We start from the raw sequence: 20,429 nt of genomic DNA, 5'->3' as shown, positions 1-20,429 counted from the left end.
GCTATCCAGACACCATCATAAAGGACGCGAATCTTAATCTAAACAAGCCCCAACAACTCAAGCAACCTGGCACTATTTCATCAAAACTGCTTCTACTATTCCGTCCATGGACGAAGATTGATCATGATGATGATAACATTTGTGTTTAAACTCTAAACAGAGTTTTTACAGTGTAGTTTCTAATCCAAGACTGCGTTTGAATGTAAGGATCTATTTGTATTTTGTGTTAATATTTATATTGTTATATTTTAACAGGAATATTTAATGTTGATTCTGCTACAGGTTACTGCGACCGTTGCATCGAAGCCTCTGTATCCCATCGCGGCACCACAGAGAATGAAGCTACCCAAACACCAAGTGCGATTCCCGGATCCACGTTTGAATCCAAACAAACAATATGAAGGACCATTGAATCTCGTCAACCGTCCGGTACAATCCGGACGTCCGTACGCCGCGATTCGGCCCTCTCCAGAGGAGTGTGTGGTGGACCTCAGCAAACCTCTGGATCTATCGATGAAGTCAATTGAGAGACAGCAATGTGTCGTGTCCAGGGGACCTCCTGTGATGGACCCGAGGTTGATATCAATGTCGATGGCGAACGCGGGGGCGATGGTCGGCAAATCGCACGGTTTGTGTAGCAATGGGCGTGGGGTGGCGTCAGCTGTGACGACAACACAATCCGTGTACAGGCCACCTCCGATGATGAGTTTTGGTAAACCTGGACGCCGTGGTAACCTTTTATATTCCACTCCATCAAATCATTATCAGCACCCACTTTTGGCGAAAGACATGCCACAAATATCCCAGGGTCAACTACATCCACTGGTATCCACTACAGTTGATCAGCACATCCAGCCTTCACGAACTGCACTGAAAAGACCCGCACCTGTTCTTGCGCATGCTGCTTCAGGCATTCCAACAAAACGTACAGTTCATGAGAAGAACTTAAACTTAGACAAGGAGTTTTCAAAAGTCACACCGTCTTCCAGTATACCTATGTCAGCAAACATGCAGCAACAATATGAAGCAACAAGAGCTGCTTATTTGGACTATGAGCTCAAAAGGAGGAGCCATGCAGCTTCTCTAATCACCCAACAGAACAAGTCCTCTTCTTTGCGAATCACGGATGTACGATCCACTGCAAGAAGTGGTGTTCATCCCATACCGACCTCCACAGCGTCGAGACCGCGTAGCAAAGCCAGAGAAGCACCCGTCTTTCATCACATACATCATCATCTTCATCACCATCATGTACCACAACCAGAAGAGGAGTTATTACTCTCAGACTCTAACGGGGCTACTGCTGTCCAGGTACCTCCTGAAATACCCTCTGGGGTACTAACCCATGACAATGTCCTCCCTAAGAACGGTAGACCTCTACCCGTACGGGAGATCCAAATTCACAGACTCGCAAACCATGGGTTGTCATCCCATGATATGAAAACACATGATATTGTTACTGAGCCTAATCTATCGGCAGCACATAGAGATCGCGTACACGGGGTCTTGATTAAACACACAACAGGTACACCCACGGCAGCCGTCACGAGCCCGCATCTCAAGCGTGCCCACTATCGTACCCGAAGACGCTACCGTGAGATCAGCCCACCGACCCTCGTCTCCATCGCAGGTATACCTACTCTCTCTCGTGACGCCCCGAGTGTTGTATCAACACCAGGGCGACCTCACCAACCCAACCGTGCCGCCTCGCCGTTACGTCTCGTCGCGTCATCGTTCACTGCTGGAGCTAAGATGAATGAAATCTTGAAACCACTTGACGAGCCTGATCATCAGCCGTCACAAGGTGTGATTAAAAACACCCCAAAGAAACTATTAATGAGTGACAGCTTAGCTCGACCATTACGAGTGGACATTCCAGACGATAGAGCCTTCGTTAGCCATTTGGGTGGTGTGTACACTGGTCAAGCTAACCCAGTCCCACTTGTCCGTCAAGTTGCCAATGTTGCAAATATCACAAAGTGTCTGACGAGTGAGGCCAGCTCGTCCCCGAAGAAAGCCAACTCGTCCGGAAACGAGTCGCCAACGATGCCTGTTCTGACGCCACAGAGTGTTTATTCACCATGTCCACTCCCACCATCCTTCACTTCCGAATCAGCTGCAACAAGCCATCCTCATAAAACCTCTACCACCGAACACACTTCGGCATCGTCACCAGTATTCTATAATGCTTTAACACTGCCTTTGTATCCACTTAACAAAGACGCGTCAACAGAAGTATCCCAGAAAATATCCAGACTCAAAAATAATTCTCCTCCGAATCTGCAGGAAAAAAGCCCGGAACAGCAAGTGCCGGATCAACGCGTTCCGGATAACATTGATCCGGATCAAGCCGACTCTGATCCAGATCGTATTGCAGCGTACAGAGAAAGGAACCGCGTAAATAGCGAACTCCAGCGACAGATTGACAAATACCTTTTGGATGCCACTTCTAAAGCCGATCCGAACAAACCAATGCAGAGACGGTATAATGATAGGGGAAATGGTCGTGAATATAGTAGAGAAACTCTTGAAGATATTGACAAGGGGAGGAAGGGACATATGCACCAGTACAGCCTGAAAGCAAGTCTAGACAAACTCAAGTCAAAACAACCAAAGAAGGACAAGCACCTGAGCCATGCACCCCATGACTCAGACGACAGAAACATCTTTGCACAGTTCATGTTACAACGACAGTGGTATGGGAACAAAACCAAGGCAAAACTACCAGAACAGCGACACTGTGACGTCATTGATCTCACAACCTCGCCATCTTTGTCACCTGCTCCTGATATACTAAAAGGCAATACGGGGATAAATGGTGTCAGTGGTGGGATACCTGAACAACTCTCAGAGACACCGCCCCCAGCATTCAGAGGTCAAACTACACAAGAATCCATGCTGCAACAGGCTATACTGGAGGGCAAATCTGTTTCTGTGAGTGATGCAATTGATGCTGCCTTTGCTGGTCATATCCGGGACTTTTCATGTGTCGCTGGAAACACTGAGCGAAAAGAGTTCACTTTTAAGAAGCAAAGCGTCAAGCCTGAATTGAAAGACTCACTGCGAAGACTTTCTGAGCATCAGACATCTCAATCTGCCGTTCCATCTTCGTTTGGCAACACATGCCCAGTTATAACATCAGCTAAGACCTCTTCAATGGTTTCATCCGGACACCCATCCGAAGACGTTTTTAGACATGGAGTCCCACCGCACTATTCCTCAGCGTCCTCTTTATCGACCCACTCCTCACAGTCTTTCTTCAACGGCAGCATCTCCTCAGAAAACCTACAAACAGTTTCCCCATGCAGAACTGGAGGAGGAGCGTTATCCACCTCGGCTATGACGTCATCGACGCCATCTTTATCTCAGATGAGATACTCCCCTACCGAGAAGACATTCTCCCACGACCCTCGTAAGAAGCTCCTGGCAGCCATGAGCTACGTCCACATGCCTCCAGGGGTTGCCTGCTCCATTTCACCGGTATCCGTCGCTGCTAGCCTTAACTCGACCGTCAGTCCTTCAAGCGGCAGGAGCACGCCGTCAAAAAGCTCGGCAAGGAAGCGATCGCTGGAGATGCTACGACTGGAGAACACGTCTAGCTACGTTGCAGAGATACCTAAGAGAAGAGGTCACGTGGATTTACTGACGGATCCTTCGCTGTTAGACAGAGAGGAACGAGCTTTACAGGTGAGACTTGCGTAGTGGATATGTAGACGTCTCTCAAGGTGTTTAAAGTACAAAGTAGTTTCTCTGTTGTGACAAAATAATTATAGAAAGTCGTCTGCAGTTGTGTCTAATTCATCACCAAAACAAATTCAGACAAATTTAAGTCAATGTCTACTTAATTTAAAGGTTAGAAAGATTGATCTTATTCACTGCATTTTTCATTTTAAATAACGAGAAAGTTTTGATGTTCGAGGCTTTGCACTTCCTATGTTGAAGTTTCTCAAGGTGTTTAAACTGTAATGAAGCCAAACTTTGTAATTGATATTATACATAAATTTGTCCCCGTAAAATTAGACATCATTCTGTTGAAGACGAGCAGAGTATACTTTTCGAAATGTCGAGTCAACACACCGGGGGTTTTCTGAACCAAAACTCCCAAAAGAGATAATTACTTCTTTAGAATCATGTGGATGTACGAACAAATATTCGAATGGCTCTTGTTTTTGTGTAATCGCAAATAGATATACCACTACATTAACAATTTAAAATGACGGTTCGGGTCATCATTTCAATTTGTTTTATTTTTATTGTTTACGATATAGCGAGCCATGAAACAGTTCAATGAAATGGAGCAGAAGGAGAAACTAACCCCAACTGGCTCCCAGTCAAGCCCGAACATGGACCCACAGGCACACAGACGTCACCCGGGCCGTGTGCTGACCAGCAAACAGTCACCAACCTTCAGATCAGGAAAGGGCCGTGGACGTAAAATCAGACGTCTTATGAGGATTCAGCAGAAGTTCAAAGGTATATGGAAAAGCTTTTTGTATTAAATAAGTGAGAATACTCCTTGTTTGAAGTCTACGGTGAATTGTTTGACTAGTTATGGTACAGCTTGACACAATCCGAACCATTCTGACTCACGAAGGGGTCTGGCCCCACTAGAACCGAAATCTGTATCAATTCTTGTGGAATACACCAAAGTGCTAAAGATTGTGTTGCTTTATTTTTGCAAAATAAAGTTTAATGGTCTGACGTTTCGACCATAGCAGAGTCTTTCTCAGAGGCAACACAACACACAGGAACAAGTATCAATTGCTTTTTGTTTTACTTTTATGTGCAGACGATTTTTCGGTATCGGCCTTGAAGGCCCGACGGAGTTTTTCACGAGAGATGCGACGTCTAACCAGCACCATTAGTCGGCCGAGCTTCCATGACTTCGTCCCCACAGTTCTCGAAGACAGAACCAGGCATTCTTTAGCAACCAGTAAGTTTTTGATTCTACATAACTCAACGTAAATGTTCGTTTGTTTTGTTTGTTTTATTTCCCTTTGCGAAACAACAAATGTACAAGAATATTGATTGCAAGGAAATAAATAAAGTTATAAAAACTAAATAAAGTACAAATGGGGTTGCAACTAGAGAAGGTTTTCCTCGTGTAGTGGAGCACCCTGCTGTTAAATGCTGCAATGGTTTAATAACCGACAAGTTTCAAATAATGTCATTTATAGTATAAGGAATTTCTTAACTTAGTTCTTAACTTAGATTAGTATAAATACTTAAAAAAATTAACGTCCATGAAAACTTGTTTTCAGGATCTTCTGCAAGGGAACGAAAAGCTCCTTACCACAAAAACGCCCGCTACGAAATGGAGATAGAGAAGGAGGAGAGAAAAGTCCTAGAAAGGAAGAGACATAAACGATCTGTTAGTCGCTCTACGAGTGGGGACGAGGAGCCCAACTCACCGAAGACCAAGACGCCATCTGGAAGAAGACGGAAGGGCAGTGATGCCGTCTTCAAGACGTCTGGTGATAAGACTATCGTTGTGAAAGAAGAACCTCTCACGGAATCCAATGACGTGGTTCAACAAACCAATCAGATTGAAAACAAACCTGATCCTGCCCAATTAGAGGGCTTAGTTAATGAAGAGGGCGTGGCTATGCAAAGCAGCATGGATATGGACACGCCCCTTCATGTGGTCCTCGATCCCACCAATCGAATCAAAATGAAGTTCATGACGCCGTCTGCATTTGAAATGCATCAGAAAGACTCTGGGAAGGAGAATGACAGTGGGAAGAAGAAGCCGGGAGGCAAGAGGAAATCTAAAACCAAGAATGTTAGCTCTGCAGTCGTTGCCATGGAAACAGATGTACAGCAAGAAGAAAACACCATAGTCAAAACAGAGGTAAGTTCATATTCCTTTTGAAATACCGAAACATTTTCACTATTATTTATAAAAAAGACGCCCAGCACAAGGCCAAACGGCAAAGGTTATAAGAAAAAAAAAGAGTTTTATATAGAGACATTCCTCTTGAACAGGAATAGATTTCAAGATGGTGGAAAACTAGATACGTTTGTATAGGGAGTTCCAGAGTGCAGCAGTAAGGGGAAAGTTTTATCAAATATCTCACAGTAATGGCCTTTGGAACATTGATGGGGCGAAAGATGTGGCAAGGCGGGGCGATGGTGAAGCTGTGTACAGACATGTTCGAATCTTGGAATGTAATGTTTAAGGTTGTGATTCAGTGTTTTGTGTAATACATTAACTCGTTCTGTTCTAAAATTGTGATCCAGGTTGCTGAGTTAAGAACAACAGAGACTCCTCCACCTTTACCCGAACCGATTCCAGTGAAGATAGTGCGACCAAACCCCCCATTCGGTAGGTTGAACTCCTCCTCATCATCCCTACTCTTTGAAGTTATAGTCTGACTAGATTCAAATGAAAGGTAGTGTTTCGGTTAAAGCTACATACAAAAACTGCATACGCTCTCGTAGCAACAACCAACTACTCTATCAGATCCACTGAGTGGGATATGCCAAGTATACACGAAAGTTACGGGCGATAATACTAGCTTCTTGTAGCGCTCAAATCCGTCGCCAAGTGACGCTCATTGTGCGCCAACACTTTTACCCTCTGGCAACTGGGCCATTTATTTCGTTCCTTAAACCATCTCAGCTCCCTTCGGAGTATACAGATGCTTCCATATAGCAACAAGCTAAATCATATCACACGAACAATCTCTGCCTTCACAGCCTCACAGGACCCAGTTACCATAGGGTACGGAGATGCAAACACTGTTGCTCCAGGACACTATAGGGTCACGGCCGGGATTCGAACCGAAGACAATCTAATGACTATATTATGGGTTTTTATGAGGTATCGGTAAATATATTCCCTTTTGTCTTTGTTGATCGCCAGAACTGAAACGTCTCATGGTGAACAAGAAACTTGGTGAAACCGTATTGCATCGAGCGGCTCGACTCTCATACGATGTAAGTACTAAACTTTACTGATGGTTCCACTCGATGACGCTATGATACTGTTTGGAACAGTCTTGTTTGTAATCAAATTTCGTGAACTCCACATTCAGATTCGGTTAAAAAATCTCAAATATTCCAAGTGCCCTATATACCAAGTATAACACGGAAAAAATTACATCATGAGTGATTTCAAATAAAAATACTGAAGAGAAAAATCTGAATTAACAGCTTAGGTACTAATGAATAACACAAATGTTTTGCAGAAATTATTGGTCTTTTTCGTAATAGTGTTAATTTTGATCCTCTCGTCGGTATCTATGTGACAACACCCAAGTTGTCAGTTTAAACATCCAGTTTTTGCAATAAACGGTGCTTTATCAAAGACGGGTGAAAAAACCCGTGTACAGTCCACCAAGTGTAACCTGAGGTTACTGACTTACAGAATGAAATTTAACGTTTCCTTTCCACATTTTCCTCGATGCAATGTAGGCATACCGTGTTATTTTAGCCTTGACGCTCTTTTCAACTTCTCTAATCAAATACTTCCGTTGTATGATTTAATTCCTTAAGTTCCGGGTTCAGTTCCTTGTTTAATTCCTAGTTCATGTTGCAGGACATTCCGTGAGCCCGTAACATGATCTCTCTAAACCAATCCTGGATAATACATTTATATGTACATTGGGTTGGACTGTAAGTTGGGTTAGACTTCATGTAAACTAAAACATTCTATTGTGTTGCAATTTTATTTTTTTATTTTAGTTTTTTATATAGAATATTATTCGTTCACTAATCTTATCGTATTATCTGATCCCTTTTTCTAACCCTTTGCAGGATGTAGCCGTTTACTGCATAGATTATGACGTCATAGATATTAATGCTAAAGATAATGCTGGTTATACGCCACTACACGAGTGTTGTGTACACGGACGGCTATCTGTAGCGCGGTATCTGTTAGAGCATGGGGCCGATGTCAATGCGAGCGCATCGGACGGTACTCGGTGAGTTGGTTACCATTTAAAATTTACTAAAATAGGAAGTATATAACCTCAACCCAAATTATTATATTCAATCAGAATTACCAACAAAAAAAATTTAAAAAAATATTTAAAAACGTGGAGGAGTGTAATATGACAGTATTATTATTATTATTAAAAATATTTATATAGCGCATTTCCAAAATAGACAAATGCGCTTTACAATAAAAATTGAAATTAAATACAATAGAAAGCAAATTATTACATAAAATTTGTATATATGAGTAGTTTTGTTCCAGCATTTCTAATTGTTATTCAGGTCAGAAGTGCTTACGATATCATCTTTGAAAAGTGCGGCGAACTTCAACTCGCAGTGTGTTGCACATGACGTTATTGACCGCCATCTTTGGTATTACAAACAATAGAAATGTGCACGCGTGTACGTTCTGCGCACAACTCTCAGCCAATGATAGCTTGCAAGTACGTTTTATCAAAGATGGCGGTCGTGTCAATGCATGGGGTCTAGTTAGGTTCACGTAGTTTAAAATTTATAAATTTAAACCATTTTTATCGACTGTTTGTTTCTACATTTCAGGCCCATTCACGATGCTGTTGACAACAATTGGTTGGAGTTAGTGCGCATGCTCCTTGCCTACGGGGCGGATCCGTTGATAGCAACGTATTCAGGCAGGACGACCATTAAATTGGCACGAACTAAAGCCATGAAGACGTTTATCATCGGTAAGTTGAGTCAGGTTTGTTAAAGGCCATTGACACTATTGGTAATTGTCAAAGACCAGTATTCTCACTTGGTGTATCTCAATATATGCATAAAAGACAACTCTGTGAAAATGTTGACTCAATTGGTCATCAAAGTTGTAAGAGGATAAGGAAAGAAAAAAATACAGTTGTAGCACAAAATGTGTGTTATTTCAGATGCCTAATAAATGGCTTCATGCCTGAAGTCTTTTAATATTTTAGTAAGAATATCCCTTTGTGTCAAAAACTATGTTACTTCAGAGGGAGCCGTTTCTCTCAATGTTTCATACTATATCAAAAGCTCTCCGTCGCTCGTTACCAAGTAAAGTTGTTATGCTAACAATTATTTTGAGTAATTACTACCAACAGTGTTCTGCCTTTAAAATATCACAAACCGATAATTTACTTGTATCAAGCTATGAAACTAAGACGTCACAATGACGTCAGCATCAAGTATGTTTTGGTAACCAAGTATTAGTGACAAGACCACAAACAAATTTACGTCGCATGATGCTAAAGCCTAAATAAACAGCATAAATGTTGTCTCTTCCTTTGTTTATTACAAATGATAACGGATGTATTACTTTAGAGGATATGACTTTAGATTTATTACGATTGCGTTAATTCCCATTAGGCTACCTTCGCGATGTCAACGGAGACTGGGAACTAGACGAGGAAGATCCATACCAAAGTAACCTGGATTTAAGCTGGAGCCTTGACGGGGAATATTCTTTTGGTAAGTTGGCAAACCGCCATCTTGGGTGGGGACAATTTTGTTTTTCTTTTACAAGTTCACACATTTTTAAGGCATCGTATAAGAAAAGTATGAACGACCCATGATTGTTCCGCCAGCTCTTTTTTGATTGTGGTTCTTCAAAATCATAACTTTGTAATAATATTTGTTGTGTGTTTTCTTTAGACGAACATGACAATGCAACGGTGGATATATTTCAAGGTATACCAGAAGTGAAGAAGGTGAGAGAGGAAAGCTTCTTGCTGGAGATGAGTGACACGCCGCATCTTACAACCTACAACATCCGTCTTGCTAATACACAAAGGTAAAACTTGATAGTCCACACTTCCACTGAATAACAATTAGTAAGTTTTGAAGTTAAGTTTGTGTAGCTGTATTGCCGTCGATCGTCTCAGTTTAAAGACGTTTATTTCTCTGTGATTTACCCGAGCTTATGAAAAAGCTCTTGTCCCTCATAGTGTCTGACATGCTTTAAAATTCTAAAATGGTTAGGTCGCGAAATGATCTCTTTTACATTATAAGCGTCATTATTATTTGTCATCATTTTTGTCTGTGTTCAATCTGTATGTCCGTTTGTTCTTGTTCATGTTAACGTTCTGTTTGTCTGTCCATCAGGCATGTCACCACAAACCTCGGCTTCTAGACGATACCTCCACACTTAAATAATTTTCTGCCTTGTAAAACACATTTAGGTTTTTAAATGTCCACGAAGCTTGTAAATAATTGTGATTTTATAATTAAATATTAGCAAATTTTATATTTGTGCTTTAATTTCTGTTATCTTTCTTTTCCCCAATGACACAGAGCACGTAATTGGTTGTTGTTGTCTGACGTCACGCGGCAGTTAGACACGTCACGCATGGAGTTTTTAGCCTGTAACCGAACATTACGTCGTGCTACCATGACACGTCACGATTTCATCATGGCAACAGAACACTCACAGTTAAACCGCGCACCGTCATCATTAATGACGCAGACGTCTAGGAACTCGACTGTGGAGTTATTGGAACTGACCAGTGATCTGAGACATATTCTTCATATTGAAGAGGATTATATCTGAGTCTGGTACCAAACTCTCAAGATGTGGAAACTTTTTACCGACAACATCTTGGTTGGAGAGGATGCAGAGGATTTATACTTGTTTGCAACACACAACCGAGGAAAGTTTGTGTAGAACGGAGCGTTTTGGACATCGTTGTTTCAGCTTCACTGGAAAACAAATAAACACTGCCAAAAAACCGTCCCCGAATTCAGTACATACGATGTTGCGTGATAACGGCGGCTTATACAAAAACCAGCGTCGCCAGTCAAGACTAACGGTACACAATAGGGACTTGATGTGACATCTGGTGACAGTACTAAAAGTTTATAAAGGCAGACATTATACTGCTGCGTAACCAGCGTTAAGTAAGGTACTTTAATAACAGAAATTCTTTAAATTATAGTTTTGAAATTGCTCAACCATTATTGTGTTTCAAATTGTAAACATATTAAGATTGGGTTTTTTTTCTGGGAAGGGATTTTTTGTTTGCACCATATGTTTATTCGAGAATTGACAGCCGATTTCCCTTTCCTCAATTTCCGTTGTCACAAGGAAGTGTTTTATGCTGAAAATACTGCATGGTTTTTCACTATTTTTCCCCGAATCGCATAAGGGATGAAGCCCTCATTTTCGCAGGTGTTATTTTATGTATATGGTTGATTACTACACAGAACACGAACTCTCTGCGACTTCCATTCCTGATAAATGACTTTAAAAGCACTGGCCACTATTGGTAATTACTTAAAATAATTGTTAGCATAAAAACTTACTTGGTAACTAGCAATGGAGAGCTGTTGATAGTAAAACACATTGTGGGAAACGGCTCCCTCTGAGGTAACCGGCTGTTTTGCAGTTATTGATCACTGGTAAACAAACGTTAGATGGTATACGTAGTACCTTCGGACAGTCGTCTGTTTACGTCATTGGTTGGAACTGCAGTTTTAATGCAATTTTGGGTTACTTTTCCGATGAGTTTTCCGACAAGTTTTACCCGATACTTTCACATCATGAACGTTATAAATGCAATGCTTTGTTTTCTTGTTACTTTTGTAAAAATGTAAGAACAGTCGTTTTGGGAAAAACATTAAACTCGTCCACCAAAGGAACATGTTTCACAAATAAATGCGTTCTGTCGTTTTGTTGTTACTTTGTTTAGGGACATTCTTGATTGATTTCACATGACACAACTTTGGCCTTCTCATAATACCAAAAAAAAAAAAACGGTATATTTAGCCCTCGATGAAGACTCTGCTAGGGTTGAAACGTCAGGCCACTATTTTATGGCATTTAAAGATTGTGTGTAAGGGCTACTGCTAGTTCGCCCATGTAGGCTAAAAGACACACTAACTTGGTAAGGGGCTGTGAGAACAGAATGTTTTAGATTAAAGGAATTTAATTCCTCCTACATTACAGTCTAGATTGTAGGAGTGGAGTAGAAACCAGCAGGCAAGGAGTTCCAAAGAGATGCAGTACGTGAAATAAAACTGTTGGAATGACTCTTTTTCTCTACAAGTCATCAATGCAAGAGAGATTAAGACAAGGATTAACTGTTCTTGCTCTATGGTGAGAAGAAGCAGAAAGCATAGACCTTATGCACATAACGTCATTTCAGTACGGCGCCCCTGCATTGAGGTCAAAAGGAGGTTGTTCATTGGCCAATCTATGTGCGTTTCGATTGTTTCGTCACCATTTGACCTCAAAGATGGCGGCTGGATGACGTCAATGCATAAGGTCTATTGTTTTACGTTATATCGTAAGGAGACCGGTACTCTATTTGACGAACATTCACTAAAACAGCAAAATCCACACGATGACGTATAAATGTTCTTCTGCATCTGAATCGATTTTAATCCTCCAATCAATATAGCACACAATACAAACAGCACAACCCCAGAGCCGTAAACTTGTTTAGACCTTTTTCATGATGCAGCCATCTTGAATTGTTCCCATTGATATCAATGTAACCAACCAGAGGCTGGAAGAACAAATAAGTCTGGTTCCTTTTTGTATAATGATCATTAGCATTATTAGCATACAAGGAACATGACCACGATGGAGGCGTTGGGAGAAATGCGACAGAGGGAACAGGTTTTGTTGGTCAAGTGGTCAAAAATACAGCACAACCAACTCGTCTGACACCCTGTATTCTTCCAACACGCCTATAATGGCTCTGCACAACCCCGCCCGTCACCAATACGGTCAAAAGGATACCAAGAGACTGGCTACATACAAACATTCAAGTGGATTATTACCATGACAAAAAAAGTAGACTTCCCATTATAACCAACATACATGTACGGTATACATAAAATCATCAGTGCAGTACATCGGAATCTAGATATAATGAGCGATCATAAAAAACGGTTTCTTTAGACTTAAAGAAATCATAAACAAAGGCTAAAAATTGTAATATGTGACATAAAGTGTTACAATGCTACATCAAACAGACTGTTGTTGTGACAATATAAAAATAAAACTTGGTTCAACGGTGGGCTTTCAATCATTCGTCAATTTCATGCCAGATATTTGGTTCTTTAGTGTAGGACTATTTTATCGAGTATTAAAGCTGCCCTTAATTAACATTCAGGGTACTCAGTTGCGATTTTTCCTACGCAAAAAAAAAGTAACAATCGGAAATCAGACTAAAATAGGAAGAATGCAAACCGAGGGCACCAAAATAAACCAGGTTATTTGATTTACCTTTATTTACTTATTTGTTATTACTTTAAGTAGGCCTACCTCAACTTTTTAGTTCGGCATAATTGAACCCAGGAAACCGCGACATTTGCACCCTGCACGCGAAAAATGTGCGCGCTTGGTAAAAAGCACGTGGTGGTGAATGGACCAGTGAGAATATAGCTCTCAATCATGAATATGTACGAGGTATATTCATAGAGTCCAACTATATGAAAATATATATCCAAGAATACTGGAATCTATTTTTAAAAAGATTCCAGTATTCTTGGATATATATTTTCATATAGTCTTAAAAGACTCACTGAAACATTCCTGCAAAATAGCAAAAACCCTGGACAAAAAAAACCGTACATTTTGGTACAAGTATTACACTTAAATCAAAATAAACATTTATAATCCTCTATAAACATACTCAAATCACTCCATACGATTGTGAGTTGATATTACACCAACAATTTAAACATAACATGGTCACCTTTTCTTTAAGTAACTTTTGCCGAAAAAAAATATTCAGAAATATAATATTTATACTAAAAAATAATATACATTAGAAAACAAATGATCTGTCACAGTTTGCAAAATATTATTTGTTAAAACATCCAAAAATCACATAATATTATTTTTGTACAAAATTACTAATTTATGTGTTAAAGTTTTGTAAAAAAAATTAAAGTTCAAAATAATAAAATTTAAAAATAATATCATTTATCACACATTTAAACATTTTGATACAAGATTATCAAAGATACTAATTGGTCTCTGCACAAAGCGGCAACAATAAAAAAAAATGTTGACGTTTCGTTTGGAATGGTCTGTCCATAATAACATGCAGAAAAAAAAACACATTTAGTTCCGCATTATTGTTAGGTGTCAAGTAAAAATTCCTTCTAATAGAATGCTCTAAAAAAAAATGGTCCCATAACCTAGTGTATCTCAACTACGCCTAAGGGTTGAGTGTGTATAAGGAGTTTTTCCCGAGTTTTGAGACACTCCCTTCCTGAGCGCGTTTGACTAATTGCTTACATATTTGCCATTCCTTTTGGCAATGGGCCATTTGTTAAAGGAAATTATACAAAGACATGTGGTTGATCTAAGAGAACTCCCTGAGCACCTTTTATTGTGTGTGTGATTTGTTTCTATTTTCTTCAAATACCCGTTCTATGACCATCACTGTTGTTACGATTACATGTTTAGTACACTAGTACTGAAAATGTACAAAAAGGCAGTCAGACGTTCAATCACATACAAATTAAATATACTACTTTTCTACAACTCGACAGGAATATCATGTTTCTGCGACTCGGCTGCCTCGACCATTTTACTAAACATAGAATCAGGATTGGACAGTAGAGCTGAAGGTTTATCAAACTCAGCAATCTAGAAAAACAAAACAAAAAAACTTAAAATGTGTCACTCAGAACATAAAAATGAAAAAACTTTGCACTTTACAGAACAGTGACTCATTTTAAATATTAATTTAAATACATGAAAAAATAAATATAGTGATATCAAAAATACTTTGATTTGTTTAATTTGACAAATTCATTACATTTTCAGTACACCCTCTCCACCAGAGATACTTACACCTTCTTCCAGGCACACAATGATTTAACAAGTAGTATCTTTAAAGACACTGGACAACTTCTTCTGCGTTCCAGTCAACATTGAGCAGGGGGACGGGGGATGGGGGGGAGAGAATGTTTACGGTCAGGGGAAGTGGACAGGGGATGGACCAAGCATTTTTGCCGGGATTGTAGAATGCGCACATCTGCCTATTCTTCAACACTTGCAGCGCTCTGATCTAGCCATAGCTGTAACCGAAGTCGACACGGTTTAAGTCTTACCTTTCCATCATCCATAACTAATACTCTATCAGAGTCTAGAATGGTATTGAGTCTATGTGCAATGGTTAACATCGTACATTCACTGAATGACTCTCTGATTGTAGTTTGGATCAAACTGTCTGTGTCTGTATCAATGGCTGCCGTAGCTTCGTCTAACATCAATATCTAGGCCAAAGAGAATCAAATAATAATCAAAGCACATGCGTAATATAACCAAATAAACCAGTTAATGAAAGAATAGCAATGGCTGCAGAATCACATTATAGTCAATGAATTGATAAGATATGCCTTCGTCTAACATCAAGATTTATGCCAAATGGAACCAAATTCAAACAGTAAATGAAATTAAACCATAACTTTGTCTTATATCAAGATCATACAGTTGAAATCTAAGTGTCTTTATCAAACTCCAAGAAAATAGATCCAAGTTTAATCTTACCTTGCTATTCCTGAGGAGTGCTCTAGCCATACACATCAATTGTCTCTCACCAACTGAGAAGTTATCACCTCCTTCTACCACCAAGGCTTCTAACTGATTATCCAAGGCACTTATCTAAGAAGATTGAGGACAAGAAGATGAATCAAGCAAGGAGTTAAGATGATATCTCAAGGAGGACAGTAAGATTGATGAATTTCAGAGAAATATTTCTTGGTTATTATCTTGGTATAGCTACAACTAATCAGAGTGTGAAATTAAAACTATAAGAAAAATAAATGACAACATCAAAACAATTGTGAATGAGTAAAGGAAAGCCAAGATCATAAAAAAGGAGTTCAATGTTTGTTTATTCATGAAAAAGCAAATACAAAATAAAAACAACAGCAAAACAATTGTAAAAGAAGCTAAGCCAATGCCTGCATCATTCAAAAAAGGATTTACATTTTGTATCTACATATCATATCAAATGCAGAACTTACAATTACAGCTATAACTTTCAATCTGCATATTATCTCAATCTTCTAAAACAGTAAAGAAAACAAAAAGATGAAAGTTCCTACCTTTTCCTTCATGTAGGTTCTTTCCAATGATTCCCAGATTTTTGCATCATCGTATTCTTCAAATGGGTCCAGATTATACCTAAATATCAATAAAAGGAAATTAAATTAATTTACTGTGAATGAACATCATCCGCACACGATGGCAGGTTTGAATTAATGTTAGATTCAGACAGAAAAACAACAAAAGAGAATGAACTGCTTTGTAGACACGAGTGTGAGTACAAGTTTATCCAACCTTGTTACCAGGGGGATTTATAAATAATAATAAATAATAATAATAAGCAGTAGTTAAACAGCGCCCAACATCAAAACAGTCAGTGAGCACTTTGCAATATAAAAAATAAAGAAAGCATAGACACAACACCAGCAATTTAGAAAACAAATTACAATGATAAAAGTACAAGTGATAACAGTACAATTATAAAAGACAAATAGCACATCAAATGTATATCAATAATGGGCCAGGGAGACCATAAAATAAAAAGATGGTAAAAAGAGCAGCATTCCACTTATTGTGTCAATAATAAAAAGTCACAGAAACGTTGAAAATTTTTCAATCAAGGAAATATTTACAAACATTTAAAAAGATAGCCCTAAGAATAGTTCAGGCGACACTTGAAAACTCACAGCGGAGACAGTTCTAATATACAATAATTATAACTGGACTTACATAGCGCCAATTACCAAAGGATGCAAGCACTTATAGGGAGAAAAGAAAGACCAACGTGATGTTGACAACCAGTTACAGATTGGAGAACAGGTGAGTCTTGAGAACCTTATTGAAGGACAGAACAGTCTGGGCATTTTTAATGGGGACAGGAAGACCGTTCAATAGGCGGGAAGCAGCAAAACAAGAAAAGGCAGTTTGGAAGTTTGTTCCAAATGAATGATGCTCAGTTTGATTCCTTACCTGACGGTTCCCTTAAATAGTACTGGATCTTGAGGAATAATGGAAAGCTTGGTGCGTAGATCTTTCAGTCCGATTGTCGCTATATTCACACCGTCGATAAAGATTTCACCTGCTGCTGCCTCGACCAATCGGAATAGAGCCACACCGAGAGACGATTTACCTGTGGTTACGAGACATTAAGTTGTTATTTTTTATAATAAGTTTTTTTATTATTCAATCAAATATTATCCTGCAATGCATGCAATAAAGTTGTTTAAATGGAAAGTATACCTTTGGTTTTTGGAACCCGTTCTATTTTAATCCCTGCAAATAAAGATATATACAATAAAACTAACCTGTGAAAATTTCATTTCAAAAGGTGGTCGACTTTGTGAGATATCGCTGAAAACCCGGAGCAGTTATGTCCATGCACAAAGAATAATTCAAACTTAGAATACACAATCTCAGAGACGTAACTGTCAGTAACGCTTCTCAGATTCAAATTTTGGAGGATAAAAACCGATATATATTTTTTCCATAACCACATTTCTTCAAAGTAAATTAATTCTCATAATGCTTTATAAGCTGCTGTAGTGATTACCAAACGTATCTTTTAACAAGAGTATGGAAATAAATGCATCAAAATAAATTGCTGACCAATCCAATAAACCATCATATCTTACCAGAGCCAGTTCTTCCCACAATGCCGATTTTCTCTTTGGGTCGTACTTGACAATCAATCCCCTTGATGACCAACGGTAGGTTGTCACGGTAACGCATCTTATACTTCTTGAATTTGATGGTTCCTTGCTGCGGCCAGTCATCGTCTGGTTTGGTTTCTTTGATATGAGCCGGGGCTTCGGATTCCAGAACCTGAATTAAAAGGGAAAAGAACTTTTTTAACTAAAAAGTTCCCGATGGTCTTAGCTCATCGACTGTTTTTTGTTGACGCAAGGTCGACCTGTGGCCGGCTTTACTGACAGCTTTTGCTAGGTTCCAAAACCCCTCCTCTGTTCCCTTTGACCTACTCACCCTTGTATAGCTGAGAATTCGTTCCACTGATGTAAATCTTGCCTCGGTTTCTGAAGCCATTAAGACTGTAATCTGAAGCAATCCTGTAATCTGACCGAGTACAAATAATGATATCATAAATATAAATATACATTGCATGTCAATAGCACTCATATCCGTCACTCAACGGGGCGATAGGCGCAGCCACCTCAAGTGATGGGGGACTTGCCCCCATAGCCTCATTTTGGGGAAGAATTATGACGGCATGCATAAATATTAAGAGAGGCGTATAATGCTCAAGGCGCTTAACATCCAGTATTTTCCTGCAAGGTATATGCATGAGATATTCCATGTTGCCATGGGAAACATTTTAAAATTTGGGGTTTAAAAAAAGGGATTTCCGATTAAAAAACGCAGAAAGCACATCCCCGTAATTCACCACTGTTATTGTTCTTACCTGTATAGTATAGGACACAGCCAGTCCAGCTAGAGCAGGTGACACAATACCATAAGAGAAGACCACAAATAGATTGGTCAACAACGAGGCTGTGATGACCAGTAACTCTAGCCGCTGACCGGCCCAACGAGAGGCTACACGGAACGTCAAGTAAGGATGAGCGTTGGTGTCCAGAAGATGGATGTATCTGGTGGGGTAAGATAAAGACATCATGACTATCATTGTGTTTGGTGCAAAAACGTTGTATGTCCTAAAATAACACTTATGCTATGCGTGAGTTTACAATTGTCATTACATTGTGTTTTACTTAAAGGGAAGGTATATGTTTGATAATCAATCAGGGAAGGTATATGTTTGGTAATCAATCAGGGAAGGTATATGTTTGGTAATCAATCAGGGAAGGTATATGTTTGGTAATCAATCAGGGAAGGTATATGTTTGGTAATCAATCAGGGAAGGTATATGTTTGGTAATCAATCAGGGAAGGTATATGTTTGATAATCAATCAGGGAAGGTATATGTTTGGTAATCAATCAGGGAAGGTATATGTTTGGTAATCAATCAGGGAAGGTATATGTTTGATAATCAATCAGGGAAGGTATATGTTTGATAATCAATCAGGGAAGGTATATGTTTGATAATCAATCAGGGAAGGTATATGTTTGATAATCAATCAGGGAAGGTATATGTTTGATAATCAATCAGGGAAGGTATATGTTTGGTAATCAATCAGGGAAGGTATATGTTTGATAATCAATCAGGGAAGGTATATGTTTGATAATCAATCAGGGAAGGTATATGTTTGATAATCAATCAGGGAAGGTATATGTTTGATAATCAATCAGGGAAGGTATATGTTTGATAATCAATCAGGGAAGGTATATGTTTGATAATCAATCAGGGAAGGTATATGTTTGATAATCAATCAGGGAAGGTATATGTTTGATAATCAATCTTATTATTAGTTAGAAGCCTACAGCAGCTTTTGAAAGGATTAAGAATTTTGAAAATCCTTTTTTCATTCATTCATTCATTTTTATTAAAAAACCAACTGGCAGCACGAAGCTGAATAATGTGGCATTACAAGATAACAATATTGATAAAAATAGCAGAGATAAAATACACAAAAATTGCACCACCGCGGGGTACAAATGAACATTATATAAGAAGACGACAATAAGTAAAGATAAATATTAGATAAACCACTAAAAGACACTTTAAAAATGCACAGGGTGTTGTGGGAACCCTCTTATACATTGAAACCCCACTATGGAATAAACCAGCTAAAAAGAGAAACCCTAGCAGTAATACTTTGAAGTAATGTGGTTATGGCAAATTATATCAGTTTTTCCCCAAAAAATTTGAATCTGAGATGAAAAAGAAACAGAAAGTCTCTAATATCACGTTAAAATGGTGTAAAATCTTTTTCTGAAACTCTTTCAGAGTGAAATTTGATAAATGATCGTCTTCAGGATCGTCATCAAAGCATACAGATCAAAATGTTGAGTTGTCAACCACCTGTTCTTCTCAGAACCACACTACTAAAAAGAGAAGAGAATTACAAATGGTACTATCGTAAACCTGATTCTCATTCCATGCAAAGTTTTCAAACTGGTTAAACAATTAATTGGCTAAACGCCCCAAACCGTAACCAGTTTGCATCAAGTTTGGAATCCAGTGAAACTAGGAAACGCATTTAAAGATTTTACGATGTTTTTTAAAGATTTTACAAAAGTTTCACAAGAAATGACTCACTTGTTGATGAATTGTTCCGTCTTGTCGTAAGCATGTATGGTGTTAAGACCCTGTACAGTGGCCATGATGTGTGAGAACCACGGTGACCGAGTTATGTTCTCGATTCGTTTCATGTCACGCACCCCTTGGCGATAATAATACAAGATCACTCCGAAGAAGAAGGCTATTGGAACCATGGCGATCAAAAACCAAGGGAAGATGATGCAGATTGTGGCCAGAGCGAATAAGATGAGGAAAGTGTTTTGTGTAAACAGCTCCAAGTTAGTCGGAAGTTGAACATCGACTGGAGTAAAGAAAAAGAAAAACAATGAGAACATTTCT

The 20,429-nt window shown here is 39.1% G+C and overlaps 2 protein-coding genes across 5 annotated transcripts in view; one reads left to right on the top strand and one right to left on the bottom strand.

Annotated features, from left to right (window-relative positions):
• The window catches only part of LOC139945036 (uncharacterized), a 57,662-nt gene extending 46,093 nt beyond the window's left edge, over nt 1-11,569 (top strand). For all 3 annotated transcript variants that reach the window (XM_071942285.1, XM_071942287.1, XM_071942286.1), the window contains 11 exons: nt 283-3,687; nt 4,269-4,473; nt 4,790-4,933; nt 5,262-5,851; nt 6,241-6,325; nt 6,866-6,939; nt 7,759-7,925; nt 8,497-8,642; nt 9,295-9,396; nt 9,580-9,718; nt 10,219-11,569. In XM_071942285.1, coding sequence (XP_071798386.1) covers nt 283-3,687; nt 4,269-4,473; nt 4,790-4,933; nt 5,262-5,851; nt 6,241-6,325; nt 6,866-6,939; nt 7,759-7,925; nt 8,497-8,642; nt 9,295-9,396; nt 9,580-9,718; nt 10,219-10,474 — 5,313 coding nt within the window. In that variant the 3' untranslated portion in view covers nt 10,475-11,569. The remainder of the gene's footprint in view (nt 1-282; nt 3,688-4,268; nt 4,474-4,789; nt 4,934-5,261; nt 5,852-6,240; nt 6,326-6,865; nt 6,940-7,758; nt 7,926-8,496; nt 8,643-9,294; nt 9,397-9,579; nt 9,719-10,218) is intronic.
• Nucleotides 11,570-12,281: 712 nt separating this feature from the next.
• LOC139944967 (ATP-binding cassette sub-family C member 5-like) overlaps nt 12,282-20,429 on the bottom strand; it is a 30,648-nt gene continuing 22,500 nt past the window's right edge. For both annotated transcript variants that reach the window (XM_071942165.1, XM_071942166.1), the window contains 9 exons: nt 20,109-20,391; nt 18,354-18,540; nt 17,918-18,007; nt 17,569-17,758; nt 16,907-17,066; nt 15,997-16,075; nt 15,437-15,550; nt 14,998-15,162; nt 12,282-14,530 (listed from right to left, as the gene is read on the bottom strand). In XM_071942165.1, the coding sequence (XP_071798266.1) occupies nt 14,420-14,530; nt 14,998-15,162; nt 15,437-15,550; nt 15,997-16,075; nt 16,907-17,066; nt 17,569-17,758; nt 17,918-18,007; nt 18,354-18,540; nt 20,109-20,391 (1,379 nt within the window). In that variant the 3' untranslated portion in view covers nt 12,282-14,419. The remainder of the gene's footprint in view (nt 14,531-14,997; nt 15,163-15,436; nt 15,551-15,996; nt 16,076-16,906; nt 17,067-17,568; nt 17,759-17,917; nt 18,008-18,353; nt 18,541-20,108; nt 20,392-20,429) is intronic.

Source organism: Asterias amurensis, chromosome 12 (assembly GCF_032118995.1).
Source record: "Asterias amurensis chromosome 12, ASM3211899v1".
NCBI lineage: Eukaryota > Metazoa > Echinodermata > Asteroidea > Forcipulatida > Asteriidae > Asterias > Asterias amurensis.
The sequence above is the reverse complement of the archived record's forward strand: the minus strand, read 5'-3'. Positions and strand labels throughout refer to the sequence as shown.